Genomic DNA, 23,984 nt, shown 5'->3' on the forward strand with positions numbered 1-23,984 from the left:
CTGCATTTTCAAATGGTTAGAGAGACTGATTGTATTTCTGAAAAACAATGCTCACTGACAGGTATGGTCATTGAATTCAGAAGGCTAGGTTTTCACTGAAATAAAGAATTGAGATAGACTGAGAAGGTGTGTCTTGGGATGAGTGGGATTATTATCTTTGAGATGTTAGGTTAACCTTTGAAAAGTTATCTATCTGACATTGAAAACTTAATAGATAATATCTGTGCATTGTTATCTTTCAGAACTGGGCCAAGGAAAAAGTTATTGGAACAGACTTCGGTTTTTAGATACATGTGAATTCATTATGGAACTGTTTTCAAAATCGTTCTTCTGTAAATACTTCTTTCTACCTGTTCTTGAACTTACACATGATCCAGTGGCAAATGTGAGGTACTGTACAAAGAGTATGCAGCAGTGAACAGGAAATAAAAACTTTAAATGCTATATTTAGAAATATTACTACAGGTTTCATGTCTTGCTTAAATAATGGGACTTGAATAAAAATGGACAGAGCCTTCAGGGTGACCAGTATTAAAGGTGTAGGGCACTGTGGGAATGATGTTGGAAAACCACATAAGTAGGTCAATCTGAGTATTGGGGGACTCATCAAAAATGTCAGGTTTTGGGACTGAAAGGAACAGTGAGGCAGAGGAGCCAACTGTAGGTGAGAAGAAAGTAATTTGCTGTTTCATGAATATAGAGAGAAATGCAACTTCACAGTCTCCGTTAATTTCCATCCATTTCAATCTCTTTATAAGCAAAGTAAAACACACAAGCAATTCTTTAAGTAGTCTGAGCTTAACAAGTTAGCATAGGATTTACCTTATTTAAAAGTTTTCTACTTCATTGTTAAAGTAAGTTAAAAAATAGAAAAATATAAGGGAATTTGGTATGTATATTAATTTTTTTTTCTTTCAACAAACATTTTTATTAAAAGCTCTATTGACACAATATTAAAATTTAATGGAATCTTGAAATAACTTGTAAATCCTTAACTGACATTAAAATTAATTTTGTCATAATTCTTTTCTGGATTTTTACAGAAAGGATGCACCATCTATAGTGGACAGAAGTTTAGAAGTCAGACATAGTTGTTAGCTCATGATTTTAAGATGAACATATGGAGATATTCTAGCTTTTCACAGAGTGGTGTAACTCTGTAATGGAAGTTGTGAAGATTAAAATGTTTTGAATGTGTGAAAGCAGAAAGATGAATTTGTATAAGAAAATCTTTTCGAATGTTATCAATCACAAAGTTTCCTTCATCCTTGCAGTTGTATGGAAGTGCAGTTACCTGAGTTTTGGTGAGAATTTGTCTGCTTTATACTGATGAACCAGATTTCTGGTGTATTTAGGTACCTGATAGATAGATGTGTAGATAATTTTGAAAACCTAGAGGTTTGCTTATCATTCTAGCGGAATGAAACAACCAAATGAACAAAACCCAAACCCGTAAACCCTCAAACCTGAAACAACAACAAAAAAACCCCACTCAGCCAAAACAAAAATGATAACCATAAAAAAAAAAAACCAAAGACAACACAACAAAAACCAAGAAATCTTTATTGACTTTCAGATATAGGACTGTTTTCCTGATCTGTGGAGTTTTTGAAAATGTTACAGTGTATCTGGAAACAATACATAAACAACAATATTTTCTGAAAATCAAACCTACTAACTGTATTTTATGTCAAATGCTAGCATGCAATATAAATATTAATGATGATTATTAAACATCTGCATGAAAAGACAAATATATACTGTTTTGTTTCTTTTTTTAGAATGAAGCTATGCTATTTGTTGCCAAAAGTTAAATCTACTCTGAAGATACCCACTGATAAACATTTACTTCAGCAGTTAGAGTTATGTATAAGGAAACTTTTGTGTCAAGAGAAAGACAAAGATGTCCTGACTATTGTAAAAAGAGTAAGCATTTTTCTTTTCCCGCAGCATTTTGCTTTGGGGTTATCCTTAAAAGGTGATCAGCCTTATTCTTTCTGTTGATTCTCTTAATGTAAGAACAGGAGACTAAAGAATTCATTGTCTATCACATAATTTTGGACAATTAAGAGAAGATATAGTGCAGTGCATTCTGTCAAATTTGAGAGCTGGTGTTTCCTTGGTTGCTAATATTGCCGTTATTTTATAGTGACTGGGATTCAGGACTTAGCTCAATGACTGACTGTGAAAAAATAACAGATGACTAAAGATAGGGTTAAATATTGACTTTAGTAAAAATGATGGAAGTTTTTGAGGTAGAGGTATCTAGAGATATATATTTACAATACACAGATGCATGATTTTGAAATGTTACAAATGTCTTTGTACAGTGAATATTCATGAAAAAGTACATCTTTAAGGGATGACCATGCTTAGCTTCAAGGAAGCCATGACGTGAAGTAGCTAAAGTAGGTGGCTTCCTTATAGGGCCAGTCTGCAGGAGAGATTGGATGGACACCTGTGTGAAGCATCCTGGCTTATTTGCAAATTCCTGAGTTGTTTTTATAGTCTTGGTTCCTAGTTCCATGCTCCAGCCATCCATGCTTCTGTGCTTTCCTTGAGTGTAGTTTGAATTCTAAATAGATAGTCTGTCAATTATTAGTCTGTGAGTCTCAGCATGGCTCTGAGAATACTCTCTGACAATTTTTAACTGCATGTGTAAGCAAAAAATGCAAGCATAGGCTTCAAATGAAGAAAAGGCATACTTAATTTTGAATATGACTATTCTGAGCTTCCTAGCTGGACAGTTTCTTAGTTGAAAGTGTGGCATGCTGCTGAGTAACAATAATTTTTGATTTTCTTTATAGACAGTGTTAGAATTGGACAGAATGGAGATCTCTGTAGATGCTGTAAGTACTCAGTAACTTTAATACTTACAAAGTACTTTTAATTCCCATTTTCATGTAGTGATTTTTTATTTTTATTGATTTTATTTTGAAGTTTCAGAAAAGATTTTACGAAAATGATTTATTGGATCAAGAAAAAGAGAGACAAGAACATCTCCTTTTGGAAATGGTACATCTTATGAGTACAATCTGTCCTTTTTTTAATAGTTTGTAGCTAAATATTAATGAGGCAATAATTTTAAGGTAGAGGAAGCACACATTATCAAGACACCTTGTAGGTTTGTAATCTGTGTGTGGTTTCATTTTACAATTTACAATAGGATTAAGACATAAGTAACATATAACTTCCTTTTCTGTATTACCAAAATTTTACTGTATCAGTTAGAAAACAAACTGTAATTTCTTGAAAAATATTTTTCTGTGATGCCTCGACAGTTCTAAAATTCAAGCCCTTCAGCACATCTTCATGAAATCTTTTTGCGGGAGCTTAGCAATTTTTCAGGTGTGTATAACATAATAAATCGAATAACGAAACACCTCAGAATTGACAGACAACTTCCATAGGCAAAGCAATGAATGCCCTAACGTTTGTGCCAAGGAAGCTGAAGAAGGCTCTCTGTGTTGCAAGCTTTCCTGTTAATCAGAAAAAAGGCCACTGATACCTGCCACCTCTCAGGAGGGAGATTTAGTGCAGGTTCTATAGAGCAAAAGGTGCTGCAAGTTACTTAGGATTTGGAAGAGAAGTCTGCAGAACAGTTTTCCAGCTTATAAAAACTATTTATCTTCAGTCGTGTCTCTGAGACCTGCAGCAGATGCTTCACCACTTAACCTACTACATTTTCACAAAACCTAGATGAGATTACTGCAGTCTTCTGTTCTGCTAGCTCCTCTCCACCCAAAGGTGGGAGAAGCTAAGAAGCTGATAGTATTTAGAAGAGACTGAATTTCATTATCATGGTTTCTCTGATTTGAGAAAATGAAGCTGCTTTGTAGTAAACCAGAACAGGTTCAAGACTACTGTCCAAAAACCACTTTTTCCTCTTTGGGATTCTGCAGAGCCTGTATTTCTGACCCACTGATGTCAGTAGGTACTGCATGTCTTTTCTTGCGTAGCAAAGGTTCAAGCTTTGTTAGCAGGACCTGCATACATATTTTCAAAGACTTGAACGTAGCTTTAGCAGTTTTTAAGTAGATAAAATAAATGTTTTTATAGTGAAAGCAGTGGGGGCTGTGGTAAAATAGCCGCTGGTGTACTCTTTGTTACCTTGTATTGTATAATGACAATTTTTACCCTATTTCTACAGCTAGACTTTAGAAAAGCACCTGTATTTTTATGATATATCCCACCGAAATGGGCATACCTTCTGTATCACAAAGGTCTCATTAAGCATTGAGAGGCATGTTTTTGAGGAACTGGAGATGTGTACAGTAGATTGTGACACCCTGGCAGTGCTCAAGGCCAGGTTGGACAAAGTCCTGGAGGACATGGTCCAGTGTGAGGTGTCCCTGCCCATGGCAGGGGGATTGGAGCTAAGTGATCTTAAGGTCCTTTCCAGCCCTGACTATTCTATGATTCTATGTTGCAAATAGATGAGGAGTGAACCTACTTAAATGTATCTGACTGCTACAGATTTTAATACTGAATATGTTAATACGTTTCCTTAATTTTAGTAAGTGACTTAATTGAAACTACATTACAGCAACCTTGACATGAGTGAATTTTTTTTTTTTCTTTTTTTTTAACCTTGGTAGTAATTAAAATGAAATGAAAAAAAAAAAAAATAGAACAATTACGGTTCACTTGGCACTTTTTATCATTAATGCTATGAATGTACTCTCAAAAGGTTCTAAGGCTAGCTAATATTACAGAAGGGCAAAGAAATTCCCTATAGTTGAACAATTGTAATACTTGGTTTTGTTTTCATAAAGGCTTATCAAATGCAGAACTTCAGCTCTGAGGTTCCTTCATAATTACAATCAACATTTTTTGGTGTGACTTCTATATAGGTTATGTACCCTGATTTAATTTTGTTCTACTTGATTGGTTATCAAGATATTCACTAGGGGCTGTACTAAAAGTTGCAGAGAGTAGAAATTAACTGTTATTTTGGTGATTTGGAAGCAATTCCCAGTTGGAAACACAATTTATTTTTTTCTGAGGAATCTAAGAAAATTATTCATTTTTTAGGAACAATTAGAAAAAGGGAAGCAGCAAAATGAAGGAAGATCTACAAATATTAATAACAAAATATTTGAAAAGAAGCGTAAGTTTGTTTATTTTTGTACATTTTGTTTGTGCATGTATTGCTCTTCTGCAAAAGTAGGAGAAAGGAGCAGAGAAAAACCATTTTATACAGTAAATAGAGTTTTAGAAAGTGGCAATAAACCTTTTTTTCTATATATTTCTAAAGATACTTATAAACACTGGCCTCATTATATTAGAGGGAAGACTTTTGGCTTTATTAATAAAACACATGACAGTTTTAGTCCTCTGGTATTTTTAATTTTAGCATGTAGTGTATGTACTTGTCTGTGGTATTTCTGAAGTATTAGTAGCGCTGGATTTGATATTATTGCTCTTTACCCCAGGGCTGTAATATGTTATGACATCTTTCTTTTTTTAAAGTTAACCTGTAAGAAAGGAGTATTTATACTGGGATTTTTTTTTAGGCAGAGACAGTAAAACTTCATCAGTGTTGGCAAAAAGTATCACACTCTCTGTTCCTGGAAGCTCTTCTGCTACATCAGCAGGTAAGAACTCTTTAAAAATCTTCCAGAATGTTTTGGTGTCACATCAGCAGCTTAAAACCCAGCAAAGCTGCTGTTGGGATTTGTGGGCTAGTTTAACCTTCTATGCGTAGGAAGTGATTCCACTCCTAGAACTGAATGTTTTCTATGTTTTTTAGTTTTAGTTTAATAAAGTTTATTTATTGTTATTGAAGTATTTAAATCAGTTCCTTCAGCTAGAAAAAGTTGTCAGAAAATTATATTAAAAGTTATTTTAATTACTGGGAAATGCAATTCTATATATGTTTAAAAATTTTTCCTACTTATAATTTTAGGCAAAGAAGACAAAAAATCCAAGTTGGTTCGAAGCCAGTCTTTCAGTACTCAAGCACTACATCCAAAATACAACACCTTAGACAAGTGTTCTAAGTATCTTTATTATCTTAATTCCTTACCTCATAGGCAAATGTTATGAAATTATACGCATAAGGCTCTATAAAAACAGTGATGTGTTCACTGAATTGTGACCTTAATTTTCAGCCTGTTTAATTGATTAAGGCATGCAGTTTTGAACTCAGGGAAGATATATCACTTTAAGGCATGCTGAATCGTACTCATGTATTCCTTTTAAGTTAATATGTCACCTTTTATCACAGATTAAAACAAGTTTCAATGTGAACTGCTAAATCTAAAGAAATTTCAGCATAACTTTCTCATTTAATTTTTTTATATAAACTCATAAATAACCTCCAATATTATATAAAGAGCAGGATCATACAATTGGGAGAAACATGTTTCTGTAATAAACAGCTTGGTTTTAATTTTTTTTTTTTTTTTTAAGTAAAAACTCTGCTACAGGATATACGTCTTCAGTATCAGGAATGGGAAAGAATTGTATGTTATCCTTTACTGGTAAGTAGGTTATTCTATTACATTTTATTTTTTTTGGGGGGGGGAGTGCTGAATATGTGAGCCTCACATATACCCTATTTAACAAGCATACTGTAAGGTATCATGCTGCTAAAGAACATAGAATAATATATATCCAATATGTCTGGCCACTTAAATGCTAGTCTAGTTAGTCTACTTCTCATTTTTTTGTTGCATTTTTTGTTTTGCTTTTTGTTTGTTTGGGTTTTTGTTGGTTTTTTTTTGTTTGCTTGTTCTTTGTTTTGTTTGGTATTTGTTACATGTAGGTTTAAAGTTATATCTAAATGTAGTAAGAGTAAAATGTGCTTGACATTTCTTGATATTTTGGGTGTCATAAGAAGGTTGGTTTTGCATTTTGCCTCCATCCATTTTACATGAGGAAAGGGTTATTGTGTATATGTTCTCTTGAATTAGGGGAAGGAAACTGCTGTCTGGAAGTGCCCCTCTTTGCATTTGCTGTTGAAAAGTATGGATCATGAAAGACTGGAATGAGATTAGTGGCTTCCTGGAGGAACCTGTCTTTTTTCAATTCAGTACCAATAGACACTAGATGATTAGCTTGGATTAAATAGATACATTTTAAGCACCTAAAGGCTGGCCAATTAATTCCCCCTGTTTTCATACATGAAATGTATTAACCCTATCTTCCAAAATGTGTCTTTTAATTATTTTTATTTAGCATTTTTTCCACAAAAGAAGAAGAAATGCTAAGTTGAAACCATTCTGTTACAGAAAGTTAAACTTTTGGATTAGTGCCGTAGGAAATATGCCACAATTGCCACAGGAAAACCAGCACATTCTGTTTACTTTCTGTGTACATTTTTCAGACAAACTTCTTTGTCTGAACTGCAGCTCTTTGTTTCAGATGATTCATTCCGGACTCATTCTGGTAGTAATAGTGGGAATGCTGCCTTCCCTTCCAGTTCTTCTCGCAACTTGTATAACTCAGCTGACCAGAACAGCAATGGAAATAAGGAGATTCAGTCCCGAAGGATGAGCATGTAAGTGGTTGACAAGAGGTTAAATCAAGCTTATGGGTAACATTTTTTCAATGGGAACTGAAGAGACCTATGTGAAATTAAGCCTGTATTTATGATATGTCTTCACCCAGATTTTGAAATACTAAATTAGCATGGTAAAAATGGGATTTCTGCAATTACAAGAGTTTTTAAGATTGCGTTCTATTTTAGTTAGTCTTTTGCATTGTTTCCTCTGCACATGCTTGCATTCAGCTGGAGCATTATGGGGAGGGTGGAATATGACAAAGTGAAGGTTATTGCATTTGATGTATAGCAACTACAGTCACAGTGATTTAGCTGCCTGAAGAAATATAGAAAAATAGAAAACATGCATTGTTAGATGATTTAATTTTTCCTTTTCCTTTTTATGTACTTCTATATTTTTGTGTTTGAGAGTTATGTTGAACTGGTACTGCTACTTGTTATTAAGGCTGCTGCTTTTGCCTTACCTTAATTTTACTTTTCATTTGGATGAAAAAATTTCAATGCTAGGCATCTCCCTCAGGCTGGTTTTCTTTAAACTTCACCCTAAACTGTTCAACATTTTGCAAGAATGAAATCAAAGATGACTTTTTTTGCTCCTGTGATAAAACTGCAAGTCCTATAAATTTGCTGTGATGTGTACATTCTTAGTCAAATATCTGTAGACTCTAGCAGCTACTTCCCTTCATATTCCTTTCACACTATTACTTGTAGTTCTAAATTACTGTCATTGGACTGGCTGTACGTTTGGGTGCTCAAACTGAGATTTTTCTTTGCTATTGGAGATTTGATTTCTTATCCAAGTCAGAATGGAGAATGGAAAGGAGCCAGCTATTTCAAGAAATGGAGGTTGTTTGGGAAAGTAGAGTTAAACGTAATAGGAACTAGAACTGGGAGCTGATAAAAAGCTGAAAAAAAATGGAGAAATTCAAGCAGGGGCCTTGGAAGTCTGAATAAGTATAAAAGACCAAGAATAAAAGAAGAGTCCAGGATGTGAGGTTGTAACTTGCCTCAAAGATAATGGAGCTGAGATAAATGTGTAGATGGAGTCTACACCAGACAGGAAAGAGGAAACACCTTACGCTGGCTTGCTAGGTATAAAGAGAAAACAATAGTGAAAGTGATATCTTTTGAGTGGTCCTTTCTGGGGTTTTCAGGTTCCTTTAAAAAGCAAACCAAAACACTCCCCCTGTCACCACCTTTACTCACAGATAAAAGTTAATAAAATTCCCAAATTGCAAAATAAAACACTCAAAATTTTAACAAATATATGAAGTTGTTCTCTGAACAGCTTGCATTCAACTACTTGTATACATTATATTACAATACAGTCTTTTGCTGTGTGTTTTTCTGCTGGAATTTTACCACCTTCACTGTACCAGATAAATTTGTTCTGGAATGAAATCAAGCTTGCATAGTGACCTATTGTTTTTAGAACTGGATTTTCTTTGTAGAAAAGGTTGGAAGGTAAGTAGTGAATGAAGGTAGACTGTTTCTGTTGAGTCAATGGTTTCACAGCACAAGTACTTCAAAGTACCAATTCAAATTGCACTCTACCCCTGCCTTGTCCAGAATCTAATGCTTTCTCCTAAGTATTAACCCACAGTCCTTCAGACTTTTTATAGGCGATCATCAGGTAGTCACTAATTTCAAAGCACATGATTTCAAACTCAACAGTTAGATCAGTAGTCATGCTGATGTTTTCAGCTATCTATAAAGTAAGTGAGGCATGTACCTTGAGTACATAAAATGATATACAGTGCTCAATATTTTGAAAAAGTAAGTGTGGTCAAAACCCCATGTGCTTTCACTCTAATCACTGTATACCTCTGTTCCTTCTATTTAGAACCAGAAAATTAGTTCTAATGCTATAAATTTTTTAGCAGTCATTGCAGAAATTCCAATTACTCATCTGTCTCACAAAATGTTGGGGAAAATAAATGGATCAATACTCACAAAGCCAAGGCTTTTCTATCTATCACTTAAAATAAAACTGGTATCTTTTGCTTGAATACAAAGGGACAGAAAAAGACTCACACAGAGCAGTTTGTACGTTTGTCTTCAGGCAGGAAAGTGGAATGTTAGAGTCTTGGCTTCGAGTCTCAGTGTACCATTGAGGTACATTGGTAAATACCTTAACAGCAGACTATTTGAAAGTAGGTATCTGACCAAACACCATGAACTGGATGCTCTCCCTAGTTCAGAAAGTCCCTAAACTGCATAGTGGTTTTGGAGAAAGAAGAGTAGGCTTAGGATGACCTACATTTAGTACTGAGTAAGAGTTTTAATGTTCTATGTTCTTATGGGAAAATGCATCTCTCAATTTGACATACTGTCTGCTGCACTATAGATTCAATTTCTCTTTTGTAATCTAGACCAATACTTAATTGTACTTTCATCAGACAATGGAGCAGCTCTATAAGGAGATATTAAGAGGTACAGATACAGGAATAGTTGGTGTTCAATGCATTTGTCCACATTACCTTGTTGACCACAGACATGTTTAGCTCTACCTCTTATTTTTCTTTTGTTCAGAAAATCAGCCCTGGTGCTAAATATGCACACGTTAAGAAAAAAGTCAGTTTCAAGGAAGAATGAGGGTTACAGGTTTTCCATCCTGTAAAAAGTGGGAGTAGATTTATTGTTGCACAGAAATCAATTTCATAATAATGAATTGATCTCGGTATTTCCTAAAATGTCCTCAACTGACCTTTAACGCATCCACATTGGTGTGTGACCATGTAGTAAGCAGTATATGCATAAATATTTCAAAGTAATGTCTTTCATGCAATCATATGATTGCTTAGGAAGTTGAGCACAAGATAAAGTAGTTCTGCCACTGATCTACTGCACTTTGAGTTGGTTACTTAAAATTTTTAATCATGTTTTCAGCCTGCTATTCAAGATGCTAAGATTTCTGAGGTCCAGTGGGTCTGGCATGTGATTTGGGTCCCATTTCTAAGATGAAGCTAGTAGGTATTCTGACGCTGATACATTATCATGATGTGTTTCATCAGCAATTTAAAAATGTGAAATAGAACAATATATTGTGTTGTTTGTAAATGGTACTGTAAAATATTGATGCAAATTAATATTTCCATAGAGTTCTAAAAATTAAGCCACATTCTTTGACATATTTCTGACCAATAAAAATAGGTTGATAATTGACACAGCTACAATTCTGTGAAGTTGAGAAGAGTACATTTAAAGATTAAAGATTAAGTCTATGAAAAATCTGAAATTGCCCAATTAACATGGTCAGCAGAAGACCTAGGAATAACATCGTATTCTCTGTCTTGCCCATCTCCACTTTTCCCAGACATTATGGGTTAAGATGGAGACTTCTGACATTATTTGTAGCTGCTTGGACTACCTTAACATTTCACTTAGAGCGATCTCTACACAACCTTCTGTAGAAAGCTTAATGGAGAAAAATAACACCCTTCTTGTGAAGAAAGCCCTCAGAATGTGTCCATTTGGCTTCTTCAGTGAGTACATTAGAGCAGCTAGTAATTTTTAAAGTACAGCACCTAAGAGTTATATTAAAATGTTACACACAATAGCAGTTTATGTTATGTTATTTAAAAATATAGCAAAAACATGTTATGTGTGTTTCTTCTTTTGTATGAAGAAAATCCAGAAAATCAAACTCTTAAGATCTTCTGATGGAAAAAAAGAGAACCAGAAAGTGGTAGAAGCAGCATTCTGGTGCGATAAGGTGGGAGCAGCAAACGGACTCTCTAATGCCTGGAATGAATAAAATGCATCTTGCAATGTTAAAACTTTTTATCTTTGAAATAAAATCCCAAGATGTAAAATAGGTTCCAATAAATAATGTAACAGTTGCAGAATTCTAATGTTGTAGTGAAATGTTATGAAATTTAACTTCAGTTATGTGCTCTTAATCTGCTGCAGCTAAAGAGAGGATTTTGTTTTCTTCAATTATGCCTTTGTAGTTCAAATTCTTGGATTTAGAATACACATATCCATTACTTAATTGGCTTATTTACAATTTTAACAATTCTTAGTACCCTTGTTTTATGCAAGAAATAGAAGGAAATGTAATGAATATGCAAAAGTAATCCCACATTTTAAGGAATATTCAAACCTAATTTAAGACCAAAGTCCAGAACAATTGATCAGTCTATATCATAAACTTTAGTAGCATTATGCTATGAATTTGGAGGTAATGTTTTTACAAGTACTAAATAAAGTTCATAAAAATACTGTGTGAATTTCAAAGCAATCTAAACGCAGATGTCTTCAGATGATATAAAAAAACTTTTATTCATAAGTTTTGTGTATAAATACCTGTTTTAATTTTTAGTATTTCAGATTGTATTTTCACTTGAATAATTTATAATGATGAAACTAGTTTTTAATCAGCTGCTATTGCAAGCTATCATGGTTCAGTGATGTCATCTGCATTTGTTTGTATTAATGCTAATGTTTCTATCAAAATTTGCCTGTGGGAAAACATGCAATTCTATTTTAAAGAGTTCTATTTATGCCAATACTAAAGAGAGAGCCTATGAAGCTATTGTCAGCTTCTCTATTTCAGAATGGAAGCAGCATAAATATATTGATATCAGAAATATGTAGTTTTTAAAATCTATTGGTGTATGATAAAGGTGATCTGATCTGTGAATGCATATGCGTGTGTGATTACTTTTTATAATGTAAAAATATGAATGATGATTTAGTCAAAATAAAATGTAGGCTAATGCTGTACATGCATGTTCTTGAAAAAAAAACACCACTCTCAGGGCATCTTTTATAATTAAAATAAATAAAATCATTTACCTGTAGAAGGTATGTATTTAAAATAATAACAACACTGGATGTATGCTGTCTTGTGTGAAGTACAAAATGTGTCTTTGGATTTAGCAGTGTTTTGCTGTCTGAATTCTTAAGCTTCTTAGACAGCAGTTGGATATAGGAGCATTCTCTGTTTAGTCACAGACATTGTTTGGATTCTGTGAAAAAACTCAGTTTTTCAGTTTGTTCTGTTGCCTGACATAGGATCTTGTAAATCACAGATTTCTTTAAAGGCTTCTTTAAGTATTATGATGTTTAACATTCAGTATTGGTACAGATGCACAGATGACCTATAACTGGCTCCTCCTAGGTTCTGCATTTGTCTCATTAATAAAAACAGATACTCCCAGTTTCCCAGGGACAACTAACATCCCAGCTACAGCTGCTCACCCATGGGCGGCAGGAGACTGCTCAATCTGTTCAGTCTGACTTCTGCCAGGGAACAAAACTCAGATCAGAAGTGGCCAGCTGCAGAACAGGACTCAAAACTGTGTTTAACCCTCCAATGCCTTTACTAGAGCAATGCAGAACAAGTTGAACTTACAATGCAAGTAAGTTCAGAAGCTTGAATCCAGTCTATTTCTTCCCTTAATAAGCATGTGATGAGGTCTAATACAGTATGTCTTTTGTTTCTTAGTGGCTGTCATATGTCTGTCACTTCTAACTGATTATTTCATTTAATGCTGATAACACATGCTCCACTCAATAGCCCTACTGTGTATCAAATTCCTGCTATGTAAGCTTTAATTGCTTTATTCAGACATTTTTTGGTCTGCACATCTTTCTTGTACAATGCTCCTGATGTCTTCTGTATACTTTCATAAGTCTGTCACACTACGGACCTCCATCCCAACAATCTTTTTTGGGGCTGCTTACTTCTGGGTTACTTCTGTTGGACAGCACCAATACTTCTGAACCCTCTGCAGCATTGTTTTTACCTGCAACTCAGAATAACAGCTGTAGGTCAACTGTACAGTGCTAACCAGGTGGCTCTTATATAGAGCAGCATTTCTCCAATTACTCATTCAGAAACAGAAATTAGTGATTCTTTTGTTTCCTGGTACATTCATACTGCAATGCGGAGTTAGGTTAGATGCACCTTTGCATTTTGGTCAGATACTAGTATCTGTCTGCTAAATACTTTTGCGAGTGGCTTATACCAGTGACTCAGTTGCTGTGGGTAGACCTCTAGTGGTAACTGACATGCTTTTTAGAGGTATTTATCAGCTTTACCCTGTAATATATCTTCTACATCTTCTCTTGCAGATGCATCTGTCTGTGTGTGTTTACTGATAAAACACCTTTGAAGCTTCTATGTCAAATGATTTTGAAAACTCTTCTGCCCCCTTTTGGGCAGCTATTTGTGAAGGCTGTATGAGCAAGTAGAATAATGCTTAGGTCTTTTAGTTAGATATAGCTGGAAGCAGCTTTTCACGTTGTTCGATGTTTAATACATAGGACTGCTGCTATTAAAAATGTACTAAATGTTAAAGATCTTGCTGTTTGGTTGGATTAACTGCGCTGCTTGAATAGAGTGAATTGTATCTTGATCATAGAAATATTTTTCTGAAACATTTTTGCAGCTCCTTTTGGATTTTGGGATCGACTCTGTGAACAGATTTATTCCACTTTTATGGAAGTGCATTTTTCCTGCCAAAGCCTGTCTTAGTTCAGGCATAGAGTCCTGTTATGTAGTTCACCCTGACATGTAGATGATAATACATGCAGAAATTCTGGTTTTAGGAGAGTCCCAGCTTGGCATTATAAAGCAGTCCAGATTCAGATTTTACACGTTCAGAATATCTAAGTTATTTTTCAGAATTATTTTGTCTTTAATAGAAAGAGTATTTTAAAAGCAGACACACCATGTACCCAGAGAAAATGAGGTGCTTTGATACTCTGAATCAACACTTTGAAAGAGGTCACACTCCAAGCCACTGCAGACTTCATGATAAACTGAGTGCAGTTTCTGCAGTAATAAAACCTCTAGGCAGAGGCGGTAAATTCTCTTTTAGGGCTTGATCCTGCTTCTATTTTTAAAAGTGGCAAAATTCTACTAACAGTGAGGTCAGTGGGTTCGTAAGTCTCATTTAAACAGGAGATAATATTGAGGAATATCAAGCATGCAGTGTTCGGGAATGAGCTTCCTGAATATTTCCAAATTTCAGTTTTGTGTTTGCCTTTTTTTTTTTTTTTTTTTTTTATTTCTTTGGGTTTTTTTATTTGCATGGTACATTTTACAAGACACATTTTTGTCACTTTGGGCCTTAGCGAATTTAGCTTGTTACTTGGGCATTAATATAAATAGGATGACCTGTTGCTAGCTGGAGAGACAAAATAGGTTTTTATATTTTCATATTTCACTGTCTTTTTACTGTAATGAAATTAATAAAACAGTGTCTAGGTTTCAGCTGGGATGAAGTTAATTTTCTTCCCAGTAGCGTGGCCCAGTGCAGTGTTTTGGCTTTAGTCTGAGAACAATGCTGGTAACACAGCTGCATATATGTATAGCTGCTGCTAAGTAGCACTTACCTTGGTCAATGACTTTTCAGTCTCTCATGGTTTGCCAGTGAGAAGGGGCGCAAGAAGCCGGGAGGGAGCAGAAACAGGACACTTAACCTAAAGCAGCCAAAGGGATATTCCATACCACAGCATGTCATGTCCAATATATGTGGCCACCAGGGGGTCACATGTGGCCAGAAGGGGCTGCTCATGTCAGGCTGAACATTGGTCAGCAGGCTGTGAGCAGTTCTATTGTGCATCACTTCGTTTTCTTGGGTTTTATTTCTCTTGCTCTCTTTTTGTTACCTCCCTTTTCATTACACTTATTATATTTCATTACAAGTATTAAACTATTCTTATCTCAGTCCATAGGTTTTACCTTTTTCCAGTTCTCCTCCTCATCATAATAGGGGGACGAAGGGGAGTGAGCAAACTGATGCATGGTACGTAGTTGTCAGCTGGGGTTAGACCGTGACAAATGGAAATAAAGCCTCTTACATAGCCCGGTAAGCAAAGCACTTTCTTTATTTACATTTCTGTTGGATCAACTAACCTGCCAATGAACAATAATGTTTTAAAAGTTTCTTCAAAAATCATAAAAAGGAATGGTCGGTCCACTTTGATGACAGGAGGCACTGTGAACGCAGTTATTTCTGACCCACTAGCTGCTGTGGCTTCAGTTCCTTCTTCATCCACTTCAATTACTGCCTTTTGGACAACCTGAAATGCAATTTAGAAATAAGCTATGTGACAGAGATAAATATTAACATGACAAATGTTTTTCCAAGTGCAAGGCACTCAGTTTAAATAGGCTTTTATTAAGGATTAAAAGGAGTAGGCCTGTGCAATCTAGCCCTGTCTGATAGACTGGTAGATCCTTGTGCTATCTACTTTAGCAGCAGAGAGGATAATACAGCCACCATGACCACAGTACTTAACAGTGTGGATGCTAGTGTGCTTTTCTACATTTCTGAGCATAGAGGTTTTGTTCTTGCAAGTGGTAGCATGAAGCAACCATTGCATTTGTATAGTGCTCCTCTTTGACATCTAACAAGGGAGAGTTTCTCAAAAGTGGGAAGTCTGTTTTCATCAGTCACAAAAACTGACTGGCTGGATATGTAATTCACAGTTGATTTTGGGAGAGCTTAGGCAAATTTGCCAATCATCCTGGCTTTTTTTCCTCTATATTTTTAATTTCTGTATTTCATAGCACAGACTCCTAATTCTAGGACTGACTTATGTGAAGGCAGTTGAAGGACTTCATCAGTGTTGAGCTCTGTGCTAAACACTCTTAAATAATGAAGCTGGATACCATCATTCACAGGGACAAGATGCTCCTCTGGCACTTTGTAGCTGATGAATATATTACTTTGAATTTCAGCAAGCACTTACTCAAGTGTGATTTTTTCATAACTCAATAGAGTTAACTGCTGGCAATCAGCATGAAATAGTTGTATGATTAAGAGAAAGGGAGAAAAGCGCTGCAGATTGCCATTGTGTTTCACAAAAGTGAAATAGTTTATACCAAACTGAAAATTACTGTGATTTTATCGGTTACATATTTATTGTTAGGATGTTATGTTTTACCAGAAAGTTTATTTTGTTAAACCAGCACATTTTTTAAAAACTCTAGTTCAGGGCTTAGTGTTTTTGTAACTTGTATAGAGGTTTTTATCATACCACCTATTAACAGTTTTGGCAAATTACAAAGGCTTCTGTAACTATTTGGGGTAGGGAGACTTGCAACAGCATCACCAGTAGCTTAGGTTTCTTTCTGATAGAGTACAAATACCTGAAGGGAGGGTGCCTCCCTCCCTTCCTCCTTTTCTCCTTCTTTCCCTCCTTCTTTCCTTCCTTCCTGCCTGCTTCCCTCACTTCCTTCCTTCTTTCCTTCATTCTCTTGCACCCTCCCTCCCTCTGGCTTTTCCAATTTGACTGTCATTTTCAATGTCTTTCTTGCTCTTGTTTTTGTTTAATTGTACTCATTCCTTGCCAACCATATTCTTCTTCAGGCAGAGCTTTCCTCCTTTGATGGGTTAACTTTGTGTTGAACACATGAAATATAGCTGCCACTTACGTACATCTCATGCTTGAAGCGAGATCCATACTGGTTAAGGTGTGTGGATTGTATATATTCGGCAGATGAGAACCTTTCCTGTTAGTACACCTATAAGTGTATATGACATAGTCTCTTGCCTGGGCCATTTATGTACTATGATAATCCAAGTAGCAAATAATTTTGGAAGGCTTACCTGTGAAACTGCTACATATTCTTGATCTGTGAGATGACTGAGATCTGCTGAACGTGTAAAGAGATTTTTAATTCCAAGAGCATAAAGTAACTTCTTCATTTTGTATTTTTGCTCCAGTTTGAACTTTGGAAATGAAATATCCATTTTCCTGTTTGGAAAAAAACCCCAAGAAAGTTCCTTGTTATGCTTTGTTGCTTTGTGTGATAGACATAAAAGATATTATGGCCAGTGAGTTTTAAAGCAATACCTGGGTTTCATGTTTCCCAGCCAGGATTCCACAAGCTCTGTAGTCAAATGGTCTTCAAGTGAAATGTAATCTCCCTCCTTTTCTGGGATGACAATCAGCATGTGGGCTTTCCCTCTGTAGGGTATCTTTATCACAGTGCATCTTAAGTTCTCATCAAAAGTTGAATTAATTTTATCTGACTTGAACATCATGGGTACCTGTACACTTCTATATTTGTTTATGTGGAAAGTCTCCATTTTTGTGAATTTGGAATTAAATGGGTACAGCCACTTGCCTAAGGAAAGAAAAAAAATTAAATAATTCTGTGCATTCAGACTTGCTCATAAAAATGTTCAGAAGCACTCAAAAAACCATAGAGGATATTTTCTCTATCTGTCTAGTTGAAGTGGATGTCAGTTGTGTCTGGGATAAGTGGATAATAATTGCAGTATATTTAGCGTATGTGTATTTTTATTTTTTTTTTTACAGCATAAAAAAAATAATGCACAAAATAAACTCCTTCATTTGCAGGAAAAGAGAAATCTTTTCCTAACGTTGATTAGTTGCCACTTGAGTTCAGAACTGATAACATTTTTGTCTATTAAATGCCATATGATCATCCATCTTTAATTAACGTATCACCTTCTCCAAAATTCTCCACCAGCTGTTCAACATCCTGTCAGTAAATTAATTAGGCAATATTTTGGATGGGGATTCAGCAGTGCACTGTCTTGTAAGGTGCACGGGAATGTGACCTCTTCTATACTAATGATTCTGATCTCTGCTGTTGCTTTCAAATGTAGCCAGTCATCTATCTGTTTTCTCTGACTTTCTGCCAGGGAAAGTAACCTTGGCATTGGACAAGCTGCACTTTTGTAAATACAAAAGAATAAACTTAGTCCGTAAGGAGGTTGTATGGTAATTTTCTTTGTTCTCATGTGTGTATTTGTTTTAGTGGTGTTTTCATGGATAGCATCTGCTGAGTACTTTGGCCTGGAGTAGTGGCTGTGAATGTGTGTTCTCTGCAGAGCATTCCTCTTGTCCCCTTTGCCACCCTAACTCTTTCTCTTTGCTTTTTACTAACTGGGTATCTCTGGCTTCTGTATGGCTGTTTCAGAGTAAAGGGTGGGCTCCCTGTCATTACCAGGACCTCCTTTTGGAGTCCTTTATCTATCTTCTAAGCCAGTGGTCAGAAAAAACCCAACAACAGAAAAAGAAGCATAAGATATCTGTCAGTAGAGGTCTTCTCCACAGAACAGTCTCTGCCCTCTGCAGGTATTTCTTTCCCTTGTCCTGTAAGGTAATATAATGGGGTACTTTGGTTCATCTGGGGAAAAAGATTCTTGACTGAAATAGAGATTAATTTTTTTTCATTATTTTGTGTACTATGTACAGTCAATTATTTTATACCCAGTATCCAGCATTCAAAAGACTATCACAATTAAGACATTTTCATTTTAAGTGGAGTTGGATTGAAATGTTTGTTGCAGGGCTTTTTGTTCTCTTTCAGACTCTGTTGTATGTATAGAAGAACCGTGGTTCCCTATCATGAAAAATCATTTCCTATTGAATAAATGTAACAGAAGAAACTAAATTTAGATAGAGACATAGAGCAAACAGAACACCTAAATTATTTTAAACTTCATCTAATGTAGCTGAAGTTAGAGTCCTGATTCTTTCTTTAAATAATCATTTTGCAAAATAAAAACAACAGTTACCTTTAAAGACAACATAGTCCACAAGTAACAGTTTATTATGGTGGTTAAATGCTTCAAAAAGCTCTGGGATTTTTCCTTTGGTCCTTTTGTTAATGTTTTGATTTATGACAAATTTTGTCTGTGTAAAGTTTTCAAAGTCCACTCTCAGAAATTCCATATCAAAGTACTGCTTGGATAAATTGAGGAAAGACTCCTTGAGTCTGAAGTCCTTTTGGATAAAAGAAAGAGTACCTTGCACAAGGAGAAGTTCTTCATTCATTGTGATGTTATCTTTCAGTTGTTTAAACAAAGCTGGTAAATGATGGCAATGCATTTTGTCCTTCAAAGCATGGAGGTTTAGACCTTTTACTATTTGTTTGTGTGTTTCCCCTTTGGCTGCCAGCATATATGCAGTCATGAGAGCTGATGCAGAAAGCGGAGAGATGATGACATTGTTATCATGTGTCATTGCAATTTTTCTATATAGGTTAAATCCAAAATTTGCAGTCTTTTCAGTGAAGTTGTAAAGAGTGAGTTCTTCAGGACTTTGGTCTTCAAAAGGCTTAGAGGTGTTTTTGTGATGATGCCACTCTTCAGAAACAGTGACATTTTTATTTCTTTCCAAGAAATTATTCTCTTTTTCCTTCTGTGGAATGTTAGGTTTGATGCCAGCCTCGATGATTTCAACACATATTTCACTTAAGAGAAGTAGGTAAAATCCTGCTTTCATGTTGACATTCAGTAATGAGCTCTTTCCTTTTCCTAGTTAAAAAAAAAAAAAAAAAGCACCACAATGCCTTTTTAGTTGTTCTATTCAAAATGCAAAAGATCATGGATATGGCTAGGTAGACTTCCTGCATCTTCAGTGTATTACTCTAAACCTAAGATCTGGTTCTTATCTGAAAGTTCAAATTTAGATTAGTGAAAGAGAGAATTTTCCAACATCATGAAGTGAATCCAGAGATATATCATGATCTTTTGGTATTGGTGGTTCACCTAAGAAGTATTTCACTGATTTTTCCCTTGCCAACCTGCAATTCGTTTACAAAATGAAACCCGGATTTCAAATTACAATATGCAGCTCAAAGGTTAAAAACTGGCTTGTTGGACCTGTGTCTCAGCTTTTGCTGCTGTAAGATTTTTGTCATCTGTAAGCACAGGAATTCTAGGCAGCATGTGGTGAAATTACATGCTTGCCTTTCATCATTTCATTTCACTTTTCATCCTTCTGCTACAGGTTATTTATTACTCACTTCAGATCATTCTCCTGATCACATGCCAAAGGATTCCCTGTTCTTTTGTCCTTTACTGTCCAGGAAATGCTGAAGCAGGTTTGTCAGTACCAGCTCTGAAAATACCAAGTTTCGGTGTCAAACAGCACAAGGATGAAACAGTTGTTCTGTGCTTAAAATTACAATTTTTTTACACAAATTTTGATTTCTGAGCAAAGTTAACACAGGGTCTCTCATCTTAACGAAATGTTTGGAGAGGACTGTACACATCTTACAGGAGGCTTCATGAAAACTTTGGCATCATAGAATCATAGAATGGTTTGAATTGGAAAGGACCATAAGATCATCCAGTTCCAACCCGCCTGCCATGCACAGGGACACCTCCCACTAGACCAGGTTGCTCAAGGCCTTGTCCAGCCTGGCCTTTGAGACATTGCATGTGTAAATTTGCACACACACACTTTTCAAGCACAAAATGCAAATAAGCTTGTAATTCATCTTTCCATCAAAGCAATATATGAACTTCTCTCCTGCACAACAGTGTTGAATTGCAACTTACGGAAAAATTTTGAATGGCTATAATCTTCGAAAATGCATTTTCTCATTGTAAATTGGATGTTCAAATTGTAAATTGTAAATGGATATTCAAGACCACCAAGCCTGCACAGAATCTTTTTGTCTAGCAGTGGCATGCAAATGGATAAATGAGATGAAAAGATGGATTATACAGCCATCATTAAAGTAGTAAGCGTTTCAATAATCTAGAAAACACATGGCAACTATTAACTACTCCTTTATGTTAAGGATCTGTAACAGCAAATTACAGTCATTGTATAATTTGTGACTTGTCATATGGGAAACTTGGTTTTATTTGATTGCTGTTTATTCTGAGTTCAGCTGAATTTCACAGTTGTCTGATTCAGGCTGTGGAATTTTGTCCTGAAAAGGTATGTTGATGTGAGCCCTAAGACGTTTGGGTGCCAAGTCACAGGGTGCTTTTGGCAATCAGGTGGTGTGCTATTTTCTTTGGAGATAATAGGTCATGTTCTGTATTTGGTGCAACACAGATGGGCTGTAATGACTTAATTGGGAGGCACTGAAATCCCTGAATGTTATGCCTCCTCTTGAGTGCATGGCAGGAAACAGAGTAAAATATGCAGCGTTCTGTGGTTGTGAATGTTTTTTGATTAATTTTTTTTCTTTCCCATTAATTCCTGCTGTATTTTCAGTGAGGTTCCCAGTACCTGGATTTGCAGGACTGGAATAGAGAAGGGGATGACTTGACTTTAGCTGCTGCCCTGCTGGCCAAACAGTGCATGCGACTTCTGCATGGTTGGGATATTTACTCTTCCAACTGCAAGCAGTGCTGTTGAGTTAGTACAGTAACTGCTAGCCATTTCTGCTCCTTATGTAGTGACCCACTTCTGTGGGAAGTAACACAGGCACTGAGGTACTGTTCCCGCCACAGTGCTGTGCCTGCCCTGGCAACAAAGAAGTAGTCCTTTCCCCTGGGAGTCATCCCTACTTCAAAGAGGTATCCTTCCACATTGCAGAGTCAGCTCTGTCAAGGAGTCAGGGATTACAGATTTTTGCTTCTGATCACATTCAATCATGGAGAAAGGGTTTTATGCAACAGCAGCAGTGTGTCTACAAAAGCATCAGGCCTATCTGCTCACAAGACATTGCGGAGTACCAGCTCTTCATCGTCTTTCCTGTGCATGGTGCACACTCATGCCACATCTTGACAATGTCGTGTTTGGCAGACATCACTGTTGCATCTCGCTCTGAGAGGTCTGGGACAGCACACAGCTCTGGCAGGTCACCAGATCCCCCTAGGAGATGTGAAGGGACTTAATGGGGAAAGCAGTGAGCTGCCTTTCAGAGGACTCTGCTTTCCTAAAACAAGTAAGTTTCATGCTGACAGGATGGGACAAACACAGAAGCCCTTGTTTACAGGCACATCCCAGACCATTCAGCACATAGAAGAGTCCTGCATCCTCAAGTGTACTCAAGTGCTACTGATTTGGGTCTTATGAATATCACAGGAATAAGAACCTCACAATTGCACTAAGCATTCCGTGCAAACCTGAGGTTAGAACAAATTAAAGTTAACATTACAGCAGCTTTATCATTTACTGTTTACCTTTTGTAACTGTTAGAAATAAAGCATGTCCCTTAGGCCTAGGAAAAACAGTTCTGAAAACAATAAAGTGATATATTTTTCACATTATAGACTTGTATTTTTAGACCTGAGTGAAGCTAATTTTAGAGAACTCACTTTATGCATAATGTAGACAATTCATTAGTAAACATATTAAGTATTAGAGCAAAGTGAACATTCTTTCCATTTTAAGAAATACTTGTTTCTAGTAGTCTCAAATATCAAGAAGTTTCTTGCTCAAATGTGTTTTTCTTTTGAAAGCGCTAGAGCAAGAGATAAAATATATTAAAATGCTGATTAAGATCTAGAACCATTTAAAACATCACGTCTAGAGAACAGGTGATAAATATATAAAATTACGTGTATATATGTATATAAATACAATAATCCATCCCTTTACAATTTAAATGCTTAATATAAATCTTGTCTTACCTATTAGGTAGCTGCCCTGTAACTTTTCTCATCAACTGCGTTTAAAAACAAGAAGGTATCTGTCCCATATAGAAGTTTTTCAACAAATATTTGCTCTTCCAAACCAGTGATAATCTGGTTTTGTCTGTTACAAATTAACTGCTTTATAAACACCAAGTATAGTGTTTCCCATAAATGGCACAATGAGCGAGGGTTATATTCCAGTAAATACGTTGTGTCTTTCATGAGAAACAGAACAGTACACTCTTTGCATCCAGCCCTTAGGCACGGTGGTAGGATTTGGCCTTGCACGTCTGATCACCCATGAGAATTATTTTACAGACAAGCTCTGCGCTGCTCTGTTGTGGAAGCAGTATCCAATCTTGCTTAAAATGCCCCTTTTTCGTAAAAGAATAGGTCACTGTTCACCATGGCAGGGGAGAACATGAGGGAAGGAAAAGGTACAGAACATTTCTAGGGGTGTTGTCAGCTCTCTTGCTTGGCAATTCAGCCATTTCTTTAGAGGAAAGACCAGGGCTCCACTCCCTGTTTCAAGAACACCCCAGCTATTCAGTAACATATCAGTATGCCAAAATTAACGAACTGATAGGTGCTGAGTGATGTTTCTGTTATAAAAGACAACATGTGGGAAGCTGATATTCCTGCAAAAGTCATACAGAGCTATGGGAAGTAAGAGTAAACTTTTTGAGTTTTCAATTGGTCTTGCTTGGACAGATATGACAGGCTGGTTTTGGGTCTTGAGCACTATTAGTTGGGAATGCACATTCCTTAAGACAGATAGTTTACTCAGCAGTTTCCGTAGTGTGTGTGCAGGATCTAAACTCCTCACTATTTTGACAATTGGCCTAATTCCACATAAAATATAAACATGGAACTCCCTACGTTCCCTTCGTGCTCTAAATCACTTTTTAAAATACCAAATAAAACACAACATTTAATTCTGATTTGGATTGTAAAAGAAAAAGAATTTGGCCTTAAAATTTGAGATAAGGGAACAAGTCTCTGTTTTTCAAATGCACTGGAAAAAAAAATAAAATACTATATTCAGTCTAAATGGAAAAGTTGTGAGGAAAGGATGGCATTTTAGAAAGCCCATAAAGTACTTGGGTATCCAGTACTCAATGCAAAAAGCCTTTTGTTTGTTGTTGATGAGTATCAAC

General features: G+C 35.9%; 2 protein-coding genes across 2 annotated transcripts in view; one reads left to right on the forward strand and one right to left on the reverse strand.

Moving 5' to 3' along the window:
* PPP4R4 (protein phosphatase 4 regulatory subunit 4) overlaps window positions 1-7,599 on the forward strand; it is a 40,579-nt gene extending 32,980 nt beyond the window's left edge. Inside the window, exons 14-22 of the mRNA XM_080618856.1 lie at window positions 243-390; window positions 1,782-1,926; window positions 2,808-2,849; window positions 2,941-3,015; window positions 5,035-5,110; window positions 5,517-5,597; window positions 5,909-6,002; window positions 6,415-6,485; window positions 7,369-7,599. Of these exons, the coding sequence (XP_080474982.1) occupies window positions 243-390; window positions 1,782-1,926; window positions 2,808-2,849; window positions 2,941-3,015; window positions 5,035-5,110; window positions 5,517-5,597; window positions 5,909-6,002; window positions 6,415-6,485; window positions 7,369-7,508 (872 nt within the window). The 3' untranslated portion in view covers window positions 7,509-7,599. The remainder of the gene's footprint in view (window positions 1-242; window positions 391-1,781; window positions 1,927-2,807; window positions 2,850-2,940; window positions 3,016-5,034; window positions 5,111-5,516; window positions 5,598-5,908; window positions 6,003-6,414; window positions 6,486-7,368) is intronic.
* Window positions 7,600-15,352: 7,753 nt separating this feature from the next.
* SERPINA10 (serpin family A member 10) lies at window positions 15,353-20,005 on the reverse strand (the record flags this gene model as incomplete). Its single annotated transcript, XM_080619214.1, has 4 exons — window positions 19,021-20,005; window positions 17,324-17,597; window positions 17,077-17,224; window positions 15,353-15,544 (listed from the first exon to the last, which is right to left on the reverse strand). Exons 1-4 carry the CDS (start codon window positions 19,727-19,729, stop codon window positions 15,353-15,355), a joined length of 1,323 nt encoding a protein of 440 aa, XP_080475340.1. The 5' UTR covers window positions 19,730-20,005.
* Between the last annotated feature and the right edge of the window lie 3,979 nt (window positions 20,006-23,984).

Source organism: Psittacula echo (genome assembly GCF_963264785.1).
Source record: "Psittacula echo genome assembly, chromosome: 5".
Lineage (NCBI taxonomy): Eukaryota > Metazoa > Chordata > Aves > Psittaciformes > Psittacidae > Psittacula > Psittacula echo.